This window comes from Crocodylus siamensis, chromosome 10 (assembly GCF_052110815.1).
Source record: "Crocodylus siamensis isolate JL-2025a chromosome 10, ASM5211081v1, whole genome shotgun sequence".
Classification (NCBI taxonomy): Eukaryota; Metazoa; Chordata; order Crocodylia; family Crocodylidae; genus Crocodylus; species Crocodylus siamensis.
In genome coordinates, this window is record NC_143404.1 from 5,065,265 (window position 1) to 5,085,864 (window position 20,600).

General features: G+C 41.7%; 1 protein-coding gene across 3 annotated transcripts in view; it reads left to right on the forward strand.

The window, feature by feature from the left end:
* Positions 1 to 219: 219 nt before the first annotated feature.
* The window catches only part of RNF130 (ring finger protein 130), an 82,324-nt gene continuing 61,943 nt past the window's right edge, over positions 220 to 20,600 (forward strand). For 2 of the 3 annotated variants that reach the window (XM_090064551.1, XM_090064552.1), the window contains exons 1-2: positions 220 to 601; positions 10,934 to 11,128. In XM_090064551.1, the coding sequence (XP_089920677.1) occupies positions 361 to 601; positions 10,934 to 11,128 (436 nt within the window). In that variant the 5' untranslated portion in view covers positions 220 to 360. The remainder of the gene's footprint in view (positions 602 to 10,933; positions 11,129 to 20,600) is intronic. The other variant, XM_090064550.1, reaches the window with a different exon arrangement.

Consider the following 20,600-nt stretch of genomic DNA (forward strand, 5'->3'; position numbering starts at 1 on the left):
TCCCTGCCCCCCTGCTGGGTGGGGAGGCAAGGCCTGCACCCTGGCCCCACTGCACCCAGCTGTGGCCCCGCCCCCTCCTCCCATTGACCCCGCCCCACCCCGACCCAGTTCCAGCTCGCCCCGCCCCCCCGGGTGACGCGCGCGCGCTCGCGGTCTCTCCCCCGTTGTGGGCGTGGCCCCGCGGAGCCCCGCCCCCTCCTCGTGGCGGGGGCGGGGCGGCGCGCGCGTGCGCAGTGGCGCGGCTGCGGCGGGAGCCCGCGAGACGTCGCCGCCCCCGCGGAGAGGAGCGCGGCGCGGCCATGGGGCGCTGAGGCGAGGCGAGGCGAGGGGGGGATGTGAGCCCCGCGCCGCGGCGCCACCATGAGCCCGCGGCGCGCCCGCTGCCCCGCGCCGCTCTGGGTGCTGCTGCCCTGGTGCGCGGCGCTGGCGGGCGCCGACAACGCGAGCCAGGCGTACTACACGGCGCTGCTCAACGTCACGGTGCTCAGCCCCGAGCGTGGCGGCCCCGCGCTGCTGCGCCTCGACCGCGGCCGCTACGGCCAGGACTCGCCCAAGGTGGAGGTCAGGGGCCTGCTCGTGGCCCCCGGGCCCATCAACGGAGGTGGGTAGCGCCGCGGCCCAACGGCGGGGTCCTGCCTCAGCGTCACACCTGTCGGTGTGGGTGTGGAACGGGGTCCTGCCCAAGCATGAGACCTGTGTGTGTGTGGGGAACGGTAGGATCCCTGTCCAGCCGTGAGACTTGTGTGTGGAATGAGGGGGAGGGTGTAACAGGATCCTTGCACAAGTGTGGGACCTGCGTGCGTGTGTGTAACAGGGGTCCATGCCCAGCCATGGGATGTGTGTGTGTGTAATGGGGGTCCCTGCACAAGCATTAGACCTGTGTGTGTGTGTGTGTGTGTAAGAAGGGTCCCTGCTCAGCCATGAGACCTGTGTGTGTGTGTGTATTTATAGACACACTTCTGTCTTTGTGGAGCCTGTGTTTGTAAGAGGCGCAGGCCCCATCAGCTGCTCCCCGTTTGCACCCCTGTGCAAGGGCTCTTGCAGCCGGGAGCTGGAGGGTGTCTTGCCTTAGGACGCTCATCTGCGGCTCTCCCAGCCATGCAGCCGCTCCACCAGCGCCCTGAGAAACAGTGCCTCAAAGCCGAGGGTGGCCTGGCCTAGTTCAGCCCGGTACGCTCCAAACTGAACCATCCAATGTGAGGAAGGTCACGTCTAGTCCAACCCCCTGTTCCAAGCAGGACCAGCCCCAGCTACATCATCCCAGCCAAGGCTTTGTCTAGCCGGGTGTGAAACACCTCCAAGGATACAGCTTCCACCTCCTGTCTGGGCAGCCTCTTCCGGTGCTTGACACACTGATGTTTTTGCCCCCCTGCCTTTTGCAAGGTGGCTGAACCAGCCCAGCTTTTCATCCTTGTGTCTCGCTCTGTTCTGGCCTGTGAAACCCTTGGGGGTTCTTCTTGACTGGTGTCTGATAACCGGGTCGAGACGCTGCGTTCGTAGAGGATGGTTTGGATCGGGGTGACCTCCGGAGGTCCCCTTCCAGCCCTGCTCCTCAGCCTCTTAACCGTGCCCCTTGCACGACAGTGTCGTCTTAAGAGGTGTGATGTGACTTTAGCCCCATTTCTTTTATTAGCATTCTGAAACCGAAACGTGACAGGCAGTTGCTTGCTTGCTGATTTTTTTTTTTTTTTTTTTTTAATGGCTGTTTGGGGGTGGTTTTTAGCCAATGTAATATAACTATTCTAGTTTTAACTTGTTTTTTTAATTATGCTGATCTAGCCAAAGCTGAAACTAAAGTCCGTTACCTAGAAAAAGATGGTTTCTCTTGCCTTAGATATGTCTGCTCTCTTTGGCTGTAGACAGTACATCACAATAGGTTCTCAAATTGCCACCTTTCTTAGAAAATGGACTGACTTGATGGAGTGCATCTGGCCCCGGCCTGGTTTCTGGACACTGGACTTCTTAAGAGACCAGAAAATGGATTATTCTTTCAAAGTAACCTTACACGCTCATCATGGAGGCGTACACTTTTTTAAGAGCTGAGATGAAGAATACCTTAACATGCTTTCAGGCCATGTATTTCTAAAGTATAATTGGGGGTTGGGCGAAGCTAGTGTGTTAAATCTTAATAGCATATTTTGATGCTTGACCAAGCTGAAAACATGATGTTTTGGATGTTTTTAAGTTTATGATACTGCTGCATCTTTAAGCAATAGAAGTGTTTCAGCTAGAGAGTTTTTTTTTTTAATCTGTTTATAGTAGTCTTTTCTGATATGATACAGTACCTGCCAAAGAGTGAAAAGGCCTTGTTCAGGGGATGATTGTATTTTAACTGGAAGCCCATAAGAAGAGAAAATCTGAACAAAATCTTAGCAGTCCATAAACATCTTTTAGTATACTGTACTAAAGCATAGCATGACAAATAACTTCAGCTAGGTAGCATGGTGAATCATGAAATTGCAGAGCTCTGAATTATTGCAGTTTTGACATGGTGTAATCATTAAAATTTGATATGTCATCAGTTGCTGAGCAGGTTCAATTCAGTCCTTCAGCTCGTCAAAAGAAGGCTGTGAAGGTATGCACAGCTGCCTTCCACTCCTCCTTAACCCCTTAAGAATTGTTCCAGGGTATACTTTAAGCCTTGCACGTTTTGCTTGAATTTTGCCACAGCATGGTTTCACATAGGTAAAAAATAATAGTATCATGCAATCGTTCATCTAGCATGGGGAATATTGAAATTCATATTTTTCTAGTTGATCCAAGATGCTTCTGTTTAGACATAATCATGCTTTTTTTATTTCCACCTGATGTGTTGTATTTGATAAGAGCCCTAATGTTTGCTCTCTGCCAGCATTTGCCCTAGTGCCTTTATTATTGTCTGCTAGAAGGTGTTATAATACCTCTTAAGTAGAATAAACAGTGTAATCTTCTGCTGAAATACGTCCTGTTCAGCCAGGTTCAGCTTCACGCTTGAGGTGAGCAGAAAAGGCCCCATGTCCCTGCTGTGATCATGTATGCAGACAGACTGGTAGTGAAGTTCGGGTTTGGTATCAGGCTCTCCATTCACTGTCTCGCATGGACTCTTATGTGAATCTGGTTGCTCAGAATTACTGATTCAGTTTGGATCCGGCCTGGGGGATGGAGATGCCTCTGTGTACAAATATGATAGTTCTCTTTAGCTGCATAGAAGGAAGTAAATTAGTTGTGTGTAGTGCTTTGGAGTCAGTCCTGAAAAGGTTAAACTACTAAACTTGATGTTTTAAGTGTTACCACTACTTATAATATTAAACAATATATGCTTGATTCGATTCTCATGACTGGGCCCTTTGCTTACTCAGTACTTTCTACATCAGCCACTCTTCCTTTTAAAATAAATAGTAAAAAAAGATTCGGTCCACTGTACCTCCTCCCACATGGAGTCCTCATTCCCTTGAAGTTGTACTTACAGTATGCTATAATTGTCCTAACACCAAGCTTTTTTCCCTGTCCCTTCAAGTCTAGAGGAGACTAGACAGTGACTTTGCTGGGGTCACCTGACCCCCAGTTATCTTTCCTGTTTAGTGCAGGGGGCTGGACCGAGTGATCTTCCAAGGTCCCTTTTGACCTTACAATCTATGAATCTATCAAAATTGTTGGTGAAATGGTTGGATCTCAAGAGCTGTCCATTTGCCTCCTCCCTCCACCTCCCAGATATACTTGTAAAAGTAATTTACATTAGAGTCTGTAAATGTGTAAGTCAGGTCATTTTGCTCATGTCGCATTCAGCCTAGGCTACAAATAGTATGTTAAAAATGTCTCAGCTATCATATTATTCACCATTATATCCTCTGTTTGCATGTCTTTGGGTTTCGTTCTCTTTGTCACTGGCTTGAAAGCTTAATTTTTAAAGACGTCAGAACAAAGTACATAATACAGTCATATAACAATAAAAATTGCTTTTAACTGGCTTCCTAAATATAGATTACAATATGTACAGAATGGAAAGCATAGACTGTCTTTTGACATCAAAACAGAACAATAATAATAAAAGATCTTGTATAAGCCTGTTTTAAAGTTTCTTTGTTATCACCAGTAGGGCTGGTATAAACGCCAACCAAGTTTGTTCTGTTACATACTATTTTATTTTAATGTTTTTATTCTGTCTGCCTATACATTTAATAATACGTAAATAAATCACATTCTCAAAGATCCTATTTTCAGTGGCCTGTAACTCTGCCACATTTTCGTAGCTTGAGCTGAAATTATTCAAACTGAGTGCTTGCCTGAAGCTAAAATTCTTCAGAAAACTTCAGTCAAACCAGATAAGTAACTTCTGGAAAACAGAGCTAGGTTGAGATGAGCAAGACTTTTTAATTCTGGTGGTAGTTTTCCAGGATGTAATTTCCCAATATAGTTGATCTCTACAAGAATATTTGTAATGGTTATGATGTCTATACTGTTTCAAACACCTTCTTACTACTTTCTTCATCTTTTAAAAGACATTTCAGAGGATGTAATTAAGGGACCATCTATATTTTATTTTTAGTGTTTATAAAGTACTGTTACTGCTATGGGGACATGTTGAGGTCATTAAGCTATGAACACTTTTATATTGGTAAAAATCAGAGTGAGAAGCTGTAGCACACCATGGTATGGAGAAGGAACTTGAAATTTTCTTCTAACATTTCTACTGGGGATGTGTAGTTTGTTCTCATAAGTCAATTTGGTCAAGTTAAAAACTTTTGAAAAACTTTGGTGGAGACAGTTGCAGTAGAAACTCCCTAGAGTTTTGCAGTTTAAATCCCCCTAAGGTTTTGTCCCCACCAACCATGCTGTCAGCCTGGGGCTGAGAAGGGGTTTTCCTGTAATGACTGTTCTGAACTGCTTCTCAAGCCATATCTGGGCACTGGAATTAAGAATCGCAAGACTTTCTGTTCTGCACTCTGCTGATGCTCAGACAGAATAGAGAGCAAAACAGGAGATGAGCTGCAGTGGAGAGTGTGATAGGGAAGTAGATCAGGACAAGAAAGGGGAAGAAGGAAGACTGGGAGGATAATTGGGACTTGGAAGGGCAGGTGACAACCAGGACAAAGTGAGGGGGATTGGAATGCACTGTGCAAGAAGTCTAGGATCAGAAGAAGGAACACAAAGAAAGTAACATCAGAGTTAGGCAATGACAGCATTGCAAGTGACTGACTGGCCAATTCCCTTTTGAACCATAATATGTGTTCATGGATTTCTCTGGAGGATGTATGTAATTCAGCGCCCAGAGTGTGCATGTAAGGCATGGCTACTTGAGCAGCTAACTCCTAGGTAAGCTAAGGAGTGAACTTCCAGTGTCAGCTATTCTGCAGACGATTCCCACATGCACATGCTTCAGCCTATACAAGGTCACTTTTTCTGTTCTGAGTAAGCTACTTGCACTTACTATAAGGTCAGAGTAGCTCGTATGCTGTGAGTTCACTTTAGTTTACCTATAGTAATTTGTTTGCAAAACCATACCCTTAGTGAACAATTATTTAATATTTTGATTAATTTTGTTCAGTGGGTGGCCCCATTCCTTCTTTTAATGCATAATATTCAAACCCTGCTCTGAGAATAGAATTATTCATTTTCTTTTGGTTTTCCTATATCATTTATCTGAGCATTTTAGAAACATTCATTTGTTTTCATAATCTTGCTTTGCCTCTTAGGGATATCATTGTAATAGGTATACATTTGAGGAACCAAAAGAGAAATTAAGGTAAAAATGTGCACTAAATTTGGATACTGCATTTGAGACTCTTATACTTTGAAAAAAATCAAGTGTTGTGGCAGGGCATAGTTTCCTTATCTCAGTTTGTATTTATGAGTATGCAGCAGCACTTGAGGTTGACCAGAGAGTGAAAAATGAAAAGCATGCAAAGTGTCTAACTATGAAAATTCTTGAGTTAAGTGACTTACATCATACAGGAGCTCTGGTATATGTAGGGACAGAATTCAGTTATGCAGGGCAGCATAACTAACTTAACTATCAGAACATCATTTTTTCTTTCCGTAGTCCTGTCTCATTCACTGCGTCTGCCATTCTCTGTAATTAAGGCAGCAGGCGTCCTATAGACGAGTACTTCTTACCACTTTTAGTTCAGTTAGTCCATCCTGTGCCTTGTACGAAGTGGACTTCTGTGGAAAAAATAGTGTATAATCATGTAATTAGACTGCATCATAATGTTCAGAGAGGGATGCGCAGGTTGCCTTAATTCTGGCACTTTATATTTTGAGTGGTGCTTGGCTTAGCAGTGATAATGTTCTCTTAACAGTTTGTGTGTAATGTTGTAATTATAGTATATTCTAGCAGAAAACACTTTAAGAACATTCTGTCACTTTAGCTGAGCAAAACTGAAATTTTAATAGCGGAAAGTCTCCAAAAGTTGTAATTTTCCAAAATATTTGAACCATTACAAATATTTGATTATGAAAATATTTGTAATGGTTATGATGACTGCTGTTTCAAATACCTTCTTGCTACCTTATTTATCTTTTAAAAGACATTTCAGAGGACATAATTAAGAGACCATCTATATTTTATTTTTAGAGTTTTGAAAGTACTGTTACTGCTATAGGGACATGCTGTGGTCATTAACCTATGAACATTTTTATATTGGTAAAAATCAGAGTTTTTAAACTAACCAAAAAAAAAAGCCGATGTAATCTTTGAGCTCACACTTTGAGCTTAGTAGCTTGGCTGCTAAGTAATGAAGTGACCTTAATGGTTTCTAGGGAGAACAACTTACTGTTTTTCTACTTCCTGCACATGCACTTCAATTGAATTTAATTTTAAAGAAATAAAAGGCTCTCCATAGAGAGGATGGGGGAATATCTTTATCAATAGATAATTTCCCTTACAACTTTTTAAAAAGATAATACTGTCATCAGAACTTCTGTAGAAAACATGGTACTTTCCACTTTTCCCTTGACTTTCAGGAGTTTGATCTGCCTGTTAATACCTTCTAAACCCAATTGTATTGAAGCTCCCTAAATGTGAAAGACGTGCGCATATAGGTGGACTGCTTCAGGGGTGTTGGTTGTAGCCTTGTTGGTATGGGTGGAATGTAGCTTTTAGAGGAGGGATTTATTTTGCATTCTTAACATCATCCTTTACACGTGTGAATTCATATGGACAAATTAAAGGTGGATAACATTGTTCTTGTATGAGAAGGGAGGTTGGGATGGTAGAGCAGGGATGGTACCACAGGGGCCTGTCAGCAGGCCAGATTAGGTCCTGGGGCCTGCCAATGCCCCTCCTACACCCAGTGCCCCAGGATTGGGTCCTGGAGGCTTGGTACTGCCCCCTCCTAGTCTTCACACACTGGGTTTGGGTCCAGGAGACCTGGCACTGCCCCCGCCTGGCCTTACATGCTGGGTTTGAGCACCCTGTCCAGCACGCAGGGCCTACGGCTCCTAATCGGTCCAGAGATTTGGCGGCTGGAGAGTGGTGGTACCGTTCCCCTGCTGCCAAATTTCCAGTCCCATGGGGAGCTCTGCAGGCCAGATGACACAGCATCACAGGCAGGATCTGGCCTGCTGACTGGAATTTGAGCACCCCTAGTTTAGAGCTTTCAGAAGAGGAAGGAAAGAGGTCTTTGAGTCTCCAAATCTGGATTTTTATTCTACCAGTAGAAGAAATCAAAACTGCAAGTTGCCTTTGGTTGGAAAAGAGAAGATGAGCCATTGTGCTTTTTGTACAGATTGTGGCTGTGGAAACTCCTTATCTTGTATAGTAAGGTGCTTTTCTGAGGGGGACGGGAGGGCGTTCTAAGCAAGTGTCCAGGGAATAATGTGTTTTGCTTGATAGACATTCCAGTTGAATACTTCTGAGTGATGCTACTAAGTTAGAGCAGCTTCAGTAGCAAATACATGTCCAAAGAAAGTGACAAAATAGCATTGCAATATTCACTTTTACAGGAAATGGAAATAATACAGAACAAGAAGAAAATAGTAAATTATTGGTCTCATGTTGTTGGACAAGTACAGCTTGTCATTCACAGTCTCTCATGTGGGTTCTGTCTGCCTTCTGTAATAAAGCCTGTAACTAAAAGGTGAAATTGCATATAGTTGGGTCCGCTGGTATTCACTTAAACTTCCTGTAATTCTGATAAAGTTTGAAAGAGGGGAAACTGCAGTTCAAAATGATTTGACAGAGAAGCGTGATGCAATGTCATACGTGGCTCCTCAGTTTAATCAAGAGGCTTGTATGAAATGAACTTCTGCAACCAAATTAAAGCAGAAGTGCAGATGTTTGGGTGGCTTATAAAATAAGACCACAAGGACTTCTGAGTGGGGCTGAGTAGACTTTAGAGGATGGTAGGTTGCAGATTTGGCTTTTGCCCTAATCTGTCAGGATGCTCATATTGTGCCCAGGTTGGTTTTGGTACAGCAGCAGATATGGGCAAGGAAGACTTGACAAGTAACTGCTATTCTGAGTTAGCTCATATAATGGTACTTTGTTTATCATGAGAAAAACAAAAATATTGCTTTCTCTATTGATATTTTCCACAATTATGAAATGACAAATTACTTCTGATAAGATCTTTTCATATATGTGATTTGTATTAGTATTTAAAATTACTCTAAATTGCTTTTCATTATGTCATGGAGACCATCCAGCTGATCTATTCAGGTTCTAGGCTTGTGAAAGATTGTACATCCCAAATGCATTTTGAACAACTGAGTATAGATGACGGATGATAATGGACAACTATTGACAACTATACTTGCTGACTTAGTTTGGTTATCTACCTCCCTTACAACAGAAATTGATATGTCTGGCACTTTAGGTGTACAGTAGATATTTTATCTTGCCCAATTCGGTGAATTCAGTAAGAAAAGGTAGTGACTAAGAGTTTGTCCTCTGAATATATTTTTAAAAAATATAATAAAACAAAAAATAAGGGTTGAAAGAAATTGTGGCATTCTGTTCGTGTCCCTGAATGCCATGTAGTTGTCAAAAAAAACTTACCAGAATTTGTTACGCACCTGTGCTCATGATTTAGTGACAAATGAGTTACAAAGATTTAGCACAATCATAAGCTAGAATAATTATATTCACTATTTTCTAAGACATTTTCTAGGTAATAATGTCTTGGAAGTTTGTTGCCTAACAGATTTTGATTGCTACAGAGGTCTGATGAATGTCTAAAACATTCTTTTAATCAAATAAAGCTTCTCATCAGCCTGTCTATTAAAAGAGTCTGTCTAGTCCTTCAGGTTCTCATTGATGGTGTATTTGGCTGCAACCTGCCTAGCATGAATTGTTGAGCAGCTTTGCTATTTCCCAAATTTGTCCACTCTCCATACCAGCTCACCTGGACCTGATGTGGATGACTTTCCTTTTGTCACGCTTAGAATTTTGTCAGATTTGTAGCTGCTGATCAGACAAATATAAGCCAGGCTCACTGAATCTGTAAATTACATCAGGAGAAATGCTACACCAGCTTTTTTGCAGTAGTTAATTGTCGACTACATGGACTGCTATCACTGTGTATTTAGATTCTTATTTGGGCGGCTTTTTTATTGCTGAAGTACAAAATGAGCCCAGCTTAGAAGTCCTTGTTGTCCACAGTTAGAAAATGTGCAGTCATTCTGCAGCTTCTGATATGTAGCATGTCTCTGGGGTGGAAATGCACATCTTAAGGATGCCACATCAAATCCACAGTATTGTTTGACCTTAAATGGCAATGCTGTAATTAACTCGATTCAAGACACTGCTTAGAATGGGATATCTTGTGAATGAACATAACTGCCCCTTACCTTCTCTCAGTTGTGAAAACAGAGAGGAGAGCGTTTGATATATTCCAGCAAACACCAGTCTATCTGTGTTATAGAAATATAGGAAATAGAAGTTCTCAGCTGTACTATATTTATTTTAGTAAATTCTTGGTCCTAACCTGACATTGGAAGCCAATCATACTTGCATTTTTTTGGCAGGTAGAAGGGATAACTGATCCCCAAATATGCAATTGCTTTGCTGTCTTGCAAGTTACTGTTGGTTCTGCTGTGTTGAATTCTCTAGGTGCAGTCTTGAATATTCTTGCCTGAGTTTCCTGTTGTGAACAGAATTACTTTTCATGGGTGTTGGCCGTTTTACTGCAAGCTATATATTATTACCTTGCTTTTTATCCTTTTTGTATAGTGGGTCAGTTAATCTTGTTAGTGAACCCCAGGAGAAATTGCATGACACTCCTGTTTTCCTGTAGTAAGATTGGAAAGAGCACAACAGGAAAAATTTGCTGTGGGTGTTGAAATTAAAGGTGTAATTGGGATTTGCGGTTTCTGTAATGTAAGAGCTATAATAGCAGAATTCTTTCATACTGGTACAGTAACTTGGTTGCAGCATGTCTTTCTCAGTGACTTTTTAAATTAATTTAAATGGGCTTCAGGGGCCACATGCATTTATTTGACGAGGGCAGCTGAAGTTTTGCAAGCCCAAGAACAAGTCACCAGTTATAAAGACTAGTGTCTGCATGGCATAGCCAGTCCAAAAATCCTATTTTCTCTCTGTCTGGCCACACTTTACACTGGAATGATTGGAAAGAAAAATGTGATGGTGAATGATAAGCTGCTGTTTGTTAAATGCTTACAGCATCTGAACCATATTCTAATGTTTTTCCCTCCCATACAGGTATTGATTTAAATATAAATTCATTATACTGACTGCCCAAGCGTTATGAATGTCTAACAGTTGGTCAGTGAGCCAAATTCTCAGGTATATTCACAGCTTCCTATGTGTTAAAAATATTTCCAAGGAGGACCTCTCCTATAAATATGCACATAGTTTTAGTCTTCGGTAACAGAACAGTCTAAGCTTTCTTGCTTAAGCCAACTGGGTTCTGTGACAACTGTTTGTTTTCTGCTTTACTGTTTGACTTTAGCCTGTCGGAATGCACCTGTAAATATATAAATGTTTTTCCCTTAGTTGCGGATCGTTTGGGGTGTGATCCACGAACTCGTTTCAATGTTCCACCAAACACCAAGCAGTGGATTGCCTTGCTGCAACGAGGAAATTGTACTTTTAGAGAGAAAATATTGCGAGCAGCTTCACACAATGCCACAGCGGTGGTCATTTACAACAACGTATCCAGTGAAGAGCCCGTCACTATGACCCATCAAGGTAAATAGAACAGAATTCATTCACCTTTCACTTCCTAAAACTTCATGTTTTTTCTGCCAGGTATGCTGTTTCTAAAGCATACGCACAATACTGATTGAAAGCACTTGTCCCTCTGTTCTCTGAAGATGTGCATACATATATAATACAGTGAAATGAATGCATTTGGAGCTATACTCCAAAGGGAATGCCTGTCTACCAAGTAACTTTTATCTCCTTCCTTTTTGGTGGATTTTAGAGCTGTCACTTGTGAAGTTTATGGGAGACAACATTCTTGAATACAAGAAGAGCTATAACTTTTACAAAGCATAGGGGAGTAGCGAATGTTTATAGTTGTCTCTCACTGGTTGTTTTAAGCTTGGGTTTTCAAAAGAGCCTATAGGAGATGGTGCAAAAATTGTGTTCTACACACCCCTTTTTGGTGACAGCCTAGTTCTCTTCTGATGGTCCAAGCCAATAAATGTACCTGACTGTTGTACTGCCCTAACAAGGTGCACATGCTTGAAAGAAACATGCCTCTAAATATAATCTAGAAGTATCCGTTTGAGGTTTGATGCATTAATGGTCTTGGATCTCTGCAGATTTTCATTTTACTAGAATACTCCACATGGATAATGTTGGTGTTGCTAGTGATTGTTTTTGGTAGTTAGAACTTGTTCCTTTTGCCTTTTCCCACAACTGAAACACATTTTTTGTAAATTTTTCAAGCCTGGACAAAATTTTGCTTTATTTTTGCAGAAGAATGTCTGTTTTGAGTTGTCTTCATCCTTCCCTTCCCTGAAAAGTTTCATATGTTTCTGATGGCTGTTTCCTCTAAATATTCTTCTAAAATTGTTTCAGTGCATTTCTTTTTAAACAGAGAGGAAATGGTTGTAGAAGTTGGAATCTGCAAATGATCAATTTGCACATTGTGGAACCCACGTGTGAAATAGTTTTAAATATGCTTTGCTAAGGGAACTATATAGTCTCTTGAATACCTAATTTGGGATTTGAGCAAAATCTCATACAGAGGAAACTACCCAGTACCTATGTTCATAACTCTTGCTAGCTGTCTTTTGCTTTGTTCTATTAAAACACTTTCTACATCTTCCTTCTGTGGGACATCTTTATTCTTTGTCTCCTCTGCTTATGTAGTTTCCCCTTAAACCTTTCAGTTTTGATCTCTGCCTTTTCAGGGCCAGTGGATAAGACTTTGAAGTGCCTACTGCCTGTATTTAGCAATACGTATGTTTTGTGGTTTCTAATGCTCCTAATGAATTGGAAGTCCTGATATTGCACCTATTGATACCTTTTGTAATAAACTATATCAACAACTGTACATATAGATTTAAAACAATTTGTTGCTTCTACCCTGTTAATAAATAGTAGAATGCTGCATATAAAGTCCTTGACCACATTCTACTGACTTACGCTTTTCCTCCTCCTATAAGTTATTCAGTAGGCGTGACCTTTAAGAAAAGAGGAAAGTCTAGACAGGTCTGTCAGGAAGGGAACTATAGGAACATCCAAGATTGGAGAGACTTGTGCTAAAGCAGTGGTGCCCAACCTTTTTATCTGGTGTGCCAGATGGATGGTGCCCAGTCTCTCTGTGACCCAGGTCCTAGTGGTGGTTCTGATCCGGCACCCGGGGCAGATATTGCAGGTCCCCATCTGGCAGCACAGAGGGGGAAGAGGGATCAGTCTGGCCCAACCTGGCCCCATGGGAGTGGAGAGGGCATGGCCCAAGTCTCTGGGGGATGGGGCTTGGCCCAGCCCCAATCAGGCCGTGGCAGGGAAAGGATGTGGTTTATCCCTGATTCAGCCCTGCAAGAAGAGGGCATGGCCTGGCCCTGATCTAACCATATGGGTGGAAGGGATGTACCCCATGTCCAATATGCTGCACAGAACTTGGGAATTTGGCAGCAGGGGAGGGGTGGCAGTATTAACTGCCAGTGTTCCCCTACCACCAAATTTCCTCACCCTTGGGGAGCCCTGTGGGCCAGATGCCAAGGCTCCACAGGCCACATTTGGCTTGCAGGCCAGAGGTTGACCACCCCTGCGCTAAAACATTGACGGTAGCATTTCAGTTACCAAGTAAAGCCTAGAGAGGTAACTCAAATATTGAATGTTAAGGGAAACATAAGGTGGCCCTTGAGAGAGAGGATCCTAATTCATTGAGTTTGGTACATACATTGTGTAGTTATGAATGTGTCCATTTGTTAAAGGGAAAATTAAAGTTCACTCAGCACTTCAGCACAAGTACCAGTTTAGTTCCTTGGAAGAGTCCTTCAGTAGGTCTTGGGGCTGACATCTTAATGTAATTCTTCAAACTGTAAGGACCCAAGAACCATTAGTGAGGAGTCACAAGGACAGAGACTCATGATATCATTACATGGGTGGTTTATGTTTGAAAAATAAATGTTTTACAATGTGCTTCCTTTAGTTCCCCACCTTTTTTATGCCACATGTAATTTAAGTTAATCTTTGCATGAGGAGATAAAAATATTAATCACAAAAAATGCATGTTGCATCCTGAAGTTACTTGGGGCAGGGGCCATTTTTTGTTGTGTACTGGCCCTAATACAGTAAAACAGGCTCATTTGCTGATTGAGACCTGTCAGTACCAACTGAACCAGATATTAGACTTGAAGAATTCAAACTGCTTAGCAAATTCAAAATAATGTGCTATCTCGGCTTTAATTTAATGTCAGTATTAAATGTCGTGGTAATAAAGTAGAACACAACTGTATTTTACTTTGTCTTGAGAACAAGCATTGGAGACTCTGTATAGGGCTACAACATTGTTTTATGAGTCACATTATTTGCTGACCTAAGCAAAATTTAATTGTCAGTGGGGAAACAGCAGTTTTATAGATGTGGCAATTGTGATATCTAGACTAGTCATCGCTGTAACTTCAATTCATCACTAAAATGGATGTCAGAGAGGACACACTTCATAGCTGTGTAGTCTGGTCCTCCAAGCTTCCTACCCACTGTGAATCCATCTATATAATGGCTCAAGTATTCTGATTTATGAATCTTACTGTCTTTTAGGTGAATCTCTGTAACTCAGCATAATATTCTCAGGTTTTGACCCTTCAGTTCCCTGTACTATTACCTATATTCCTTGCTGGTCATTTTGTAAGGAGTCTGGCATTCTCTGCACTAACAAGATACTGAAGTCCATTACCTTGTTTCTTTGCAGTTTCCCACTCAGCAGGGCTTGACTTTCCATGGCTGTGACAGTTGTTGTCTAACTAGTCTAACCAAGTAGGTGTTCTTAAAATAAAGTTATTTGATAGGTAAATAGACATGAGACACACTCATTTTTCCATGCCAGTTTTCCAGTACTCTCAGTTATTACACAGTTTCCATAGGGCATTTAGGATGTCCCCTTTCTCAGTTTGACTGCACAAGGGTCTACTAGATGCAGCCCAGTGCTGCTAAATGCATGCTGTGTGTTTGCTTCGTAGGCTTTCTGAGATATTCAAAGGGCATATTCTGTTCTTCCAGAGAAGGAAAGCAGGGAGAACAGAAGCTGTGCAGGACACATTTTCTGTGGGCCATGTACGTGCTTGATCCTGGTCTGATAGTGCTTGGGACCCATGCAAACAGCCCAGGGATGCAGAGCAATACAAGAGGCAGGGCTGCATACAAAAATATTGGTTTGCTTTTGCTGCCTTTATTTTGAAAGCACAGTTTAGTTTGCTCCCATTCCGATCAGGCCCACAAACCTAACGTACCACATCTGTATCCTTCTAAGATGATGTGGCAGCTGTTCCCTCAGTTGTTATCTTCTCCCACATCAGCCCTCTTCCCCATAAGTCTGGAGAAATAGAAAATATTCTTGCATGTTCTGAACTTCACCGTGTCCAGCCATTGAATAGGGTTAACAAAGGATCCCTTGCCTTTTTCCTCCAACTCTGCTCCTCCTGTTCAGGCACCATGGGTGATCTCATCTGCTCTACTTTCTTAATGAGATGAGACCCAGATTAGTTGAGTCTTGGACATACAAGTCTTGCATGTAAAGGTAATCCTTTATCTATTCAGTTTTTAACATTATGTTGCCCTTCAGAGGGCACCTATTTCCCTGCAGATGTGAGCAAGCGGCCCTCCTGCAGGTCTGTTTATTTTAGCATATTCATGAAGGTTTCATCCATGTTGTGTTCTGTTTTGAGGCTAAATGCACATCTTGAAGAAAAAAAGGGTACAGACGTCTGTGTGCATGTATGTAATCCACACGTTGCTTCAACAGAATACAAAACCTTTCTGGTGGCCAGATGTCAGCCATCACCACTCTTCAATCAAAAAACATTTTCATGCGTCACTTGAAAACAATTGGCTCTTTTAACATTAAGAGTTGTTCCTCCCTTCCCCTGCTCCTTGGTGCTGTAATAGTATATTGTCTTTGACTCTTGGGTTTTAGTGCTGCTGTCACCCAGGGCCCAATTGCAAAAGAGGCATTGACCTTACTAAGTTTGTATCCACTTCTAAAACCAAAAAATTCTGCTGACTTGAGTTGCAGCAAATTTTATCTTGCTTCCCCTGTCTATATACCCACAGTAAAACATGTACATTTTGCATAACCTGGTAAATGCCCTTCATTTTCTCAATAGAGGACATCCTTCCCAGCACAGGTTTTACAGGCTATGATATTACTGGCAGGAAGGCAGCTTTATGGGTGGTTTTGTTTGCTACTTCTACTCAAGCAGAACAAATACTGTCTAATGTAGTGAGTGCATATGTGGTGGAAGAAAATATTTAGTAGCTGTCCCATTATAATCAATTATGGGAATGGGAAGGAAGTGCAGGTAAACTAACACTTTAACATTAAATGTTCATTTTAAAAAAATTGCTGTAGAAACTATGATTAATTCTCAAATTGTAGCAATTTTACTCCATTAACTTCTTGGAATTTTTATTCTATAAAGTTCTGTCATTTTTATTCTAGAGGTTAGTATAGGTTCTTTCCTCTCCTTTTTTTTTTTTTTTTTTTAAGCACTTAAAATAAAACTCATCTAAATGGAGACTCAAAACAACAATATAAAAATTACCAAATTCCAGTGATGGATGAATGGTATCGCTTGTGTTAAGAAGATTCATTTAAGTCTTTACTCTGTATTTAGCATAATAGCTGATCCTGGGTGGGTAATTGTCCAAGATTAAGTGTTGAAAGGCTTCAGGACAAACTTGCAGATATTGATCTTGATGTGGCTTCATTGCATTTTTGGCTAAATAATCTGTTCCTTTTTCGAGCATCTCTGTTTGGCATGGTATGTAGGCAGATTCTCTGCCATAAGTCTTTGTGCTGTAAGAAAGGCGTGTTAACTTTTTTGGAGGATGTACTTCCCCCAGGATAGTATATAGTTGGTCTCCATCTGACAGAAGAGTGGTTAAGAAAGCAGGATTCATGTCTGTTCTAAAATGCAATCAAAGATGAGAATTTATAAGTTTAGGTCTCAAATTTAAAGGCAGAATGGGGACAGTAGTGGCTTGTCATTGCCACCTGATGGCTCTTTCATTTGTGTCATTGAGGGTTCAAGGTTGGCATTGTACATGTTAAGAACCTTTCATTTAAATTGCCATGATACTGCTTGTTGGCACTTGGGCATTAAAGAAGGGAACGAATATATAAAAGTAACTATGCTTTTGCCTCCAAAGGGTAGTGGTTTCAAGTCAAGATTCAGGGTTGATATTGGGGCAAGGAAGAGAAGTTTGCACTGTTGCCTCTTGCTAATACACAATTTTAATTATTGCAGGTTACGCAAGGTAAAATGGTAAGTGACTGGAGGCAAAAAAAACATGCATGTAAACCTAGTCTTTCATTGCAATTTAAAGGCATACCAATCAAAAAGAAAGTCTAAGCAGTAAAGTTGTCTTGACTGTTAACAGGAGAGTGCGTGTTAGGAAGCTGAGACACCAGAGCCATTCCAGGATAAGCCGGGAAAAACTGCTCCAGTGAATGGACACATTATTAAAGTGTATTGGAGAATAATCTGTGCCCATATCAAAAGGCGACACTTTTTCTTATGCGTTTCCTGGGCCATCATGGCCACAACTCTCGCACCTGAACATTTTCCAGATGTTATTTCACCGTCTTCAGAAGTAGTTACAGCCACCAAGGTAGAGCTATCTTGTTATTTAGGGGATGGAGAAGTTGATCACTCTTGTCACTATGAAAAGGCCGTGACATTGTGAGGGGTTAAGTTCTGTTTGTCATCCATGACTGAACCTCAGCAGCAAAGTGCTATTTTTAGTCTGTGCATTTGTTACTGGGCCTTTGCACTAATGAATTAAGGTTCCATTAATGGTCCTGTTTGAGCAAAAAAAACCCAATACAAAATTAGTATACAAGGGATACTTCCTTCCCCCTCCCCTCATTAAGAATACTTTTATTTTCTGGCTCCAGCATCAGGTGGAAAACTCTAGAAACAGTAACCACAAGAGATGCCAACTAGCTTCACACCATGTTATGGTATGGAACTGAATCAAATATTTGGCTATCAAACTGCTAACAAACGTTGGTGTGATACACTGTTGTAATAGGGAGCTGACCTTGTCTGTGAAGACTGAGACAAAAAAGGCCTTTTCTGCATCCCCTGTCACAACGGTGCCTCCCCATTCAGTAAAGGACCCACACTTTCCCTGATCATCCTCTTGCTACCAACATACTTGTTAGAAACCCTTCTCGTTAGCTTTCGCATCCCTTGCTAGCTACAACTCCAGTTGCACTTTGGTCTTCCTGATTTCATCCCTGCACACCCAAGCAGTGCTCTTGTATTTTGCCCTAGTTATCTGTCCAAGTTTCCACTTCTTATAGGCTTCCTTTTTGTGATTTAGTTTACTGAAGAATCCCCTGCTAAACCAAGCTGGTCTTCTGCCATGCTTGCTACTCTTCCTGTGCGTCGGGATGGTTTGTTCCTGCACTCTCAGTAAGGCTTCTTTGAAGTACAGCCAGCTCTCCTAGACTCCTCTGCCCCTCAGTCTGGCTTCCCAGGGGACCCTGCCCATGAGGTCCCTGAGTGAGTCGAAGTCTGCATTTCTGAAGTCTAGGGTCCTTTCCTTGCTGCTCTCCATCCTTTCTTTCCTCAGGATCCGGAACTCAACCATCTCATGGTCACTGCTGCCCAAGTTGCCATCCGCTACTACATCCCCCCAGTTCTTCCCTGTTTGTGAGCAGCAGGCCAAGAAGAGCAATTAATGTAATGCAACAGGAAGTGGACACGCATGTAATTTAAAGTGAAGAGACCTGTTATTATTTGAAAGAGTCTGAGAAATTGAGAAGTCTTATAGGTAATCTATATAGCTGAAGTTGGAGATGTCCCCTGCTGGTATAGTCTGTGTATAGTTACTTCCTGTCCTGTTCTCCTGTGCTGAATCTGAAATGCTTTGAAACCCTTACTAATGTGCTTCCTGTTAAGTCTCCTCTCATTGCTCTAGCTAACTTTGGTAATTGTGATCTTGTAGGTACAGACCAATGGTGCTCACAGTTTTGTGTCCCATGGGTCAGATGACTGGTGTGAGGTCTGGATTAGGCCGTGGGCTGCCTCCACCTGGCCAGGACTGGACTCCATGGACCCTGTATCACCCCTGCCCAATTCTGCCGCATGCTGGGATCAGGCATGATCTACTGTGCCGTGGTCCATGGGGATCTCCACAGATCTTTGGGGAGCTATGTGGGCTGGATGACAAGCCTTGGGGACTAGATCTGGCCCATGGTCTGTGGGGTTGAGCCTCCCTTGATCCAGACTACTTACAATTTCTGCAATATGAAGTAACTCAGGGAAATCTTTAACAAGTGATTTCGTGCTGTCTTCGGTCAAAAGATTGGCACAATTTCCGTGCAGTTGAGAAGTTACTCTGCTGTACGTTGTTGGAAGTCATGGTTAAGGTTTTATTAGAGTGTGCTTTTGAAGTTGGGGAATGTATTACTTTTAATATTTAGAGATACAGATTTAGCATTTAAATTCTTCTTTATTCCTTAAATAGATAAAGCTCTGTAAGGTAGGCAACTTGGTGTTGGTTTTGCTAGTGTGGCAAAAGGCATAGAAATTTAACCAACAGTAATTCAGAAAGAGATTTTGAATATAATTTGCTCTTTCTCAATTCAAGAATGGTGTTTCATGAGTGGCTATATGTCTTTGCTAACTTGGAGTGTATAGATTTGCCACCAACTTAAAAGTGCAGGAAATTATACCCACCCTACCCCCAAGCTGCAGATCTGTTCGTAAATGACACTGATCTAATCAGCGTGTTATATATAAAGGTAACAAACGCACGCAAACAGATCGCAAGGATCTAAAAGAGGCATTAACGCCTTCTAAAATATTTACAAGTAGTCACTTCTGGCAGGTTATTTTTCGAGCAGTAAATTAATTCATAAAAACCGTTTTGGCCATTTCAGATACTATGTGAGGTCTATTGCTTTTCCACTTCTACAGTTTATTTCTCATTTCTGTTGAATTGCAAACTGCATAACCTCAATTATGGTACAGTGTGACTTCACAATAAAGAGGAGGACCACTGTTTGCCCGTAGCAGTAGTCCGTATCAGTCCCCCTTCATAGACGGCAATGGCATGTAAGGCAAATGACTACGTAGCTAGAAGCTAGTTGACCAGGCGTGCTTCAAATGCTGAAGTATTACATTGTGTTTCCATGGCAAACCCCTTGAAAGTGGTGTGTAGAAAACCTCTCCAATGAGTACTAGTGCTTTCCTCAAAAATATTGAACCCCCAAATATATTAATATGAATAGCTTGCTAATCAGTTAGGAAGCATGCTGCTTTGCATTTAATTGACTTCACTGAGCTATGAATAGGATGAAATGAAGAAGTTGCCAGAAAAACCAGAAACGTTATTATATTTCACTTTCTCATTTGCAGGATAAGTAGCATATGCATCTTGTCATTTCTCCAGCTCTGCTGGCATCAGTTCATCTTATAATATTTAGTTAATAAGAAGGAAAAAAATTCCAAAAGACTTCCTTTCAGTGGCTTGTAGAAAAGTCACTCGCTGTTTTACCCTCTAATTTCATACTAGCAAGAATACTCAAATGGGGATTTTGTGAGATGTAGAGTAGATTTTCGTCATTGATTATTTCCCTTTTTCATTTGCAGTTTTCTGGAATTGATTTAGTCTTAAGCTGTTCTAACTCTAAAGTTTTGCATTGGCTCAAGACTTCCTATCTCTTTCATTCCTTGCTTGTTAGCTTTGCTGATTTCCCAACAGTGAGAACCCCATTTGCAGTCTTACTGCAAGTTCATTGTTTCCGTATCTGTCCAATAAAATTAATTTGAACAAAGGGGGAAAACATATATGCAAACTGATGTGGGGAGGAGAGTGGTAAAGACATTTCTGCCGTGACTTTCTGATAAAGCTGCTTCCTCTCAAGGACAGGCACTATTCAACATTCATGCTGGTTTTTGTCATGCAATTTAATTATAAATAAACATGCAACCCAGAAATACTGAATGACTTTTCAGATTTATCACCCTCT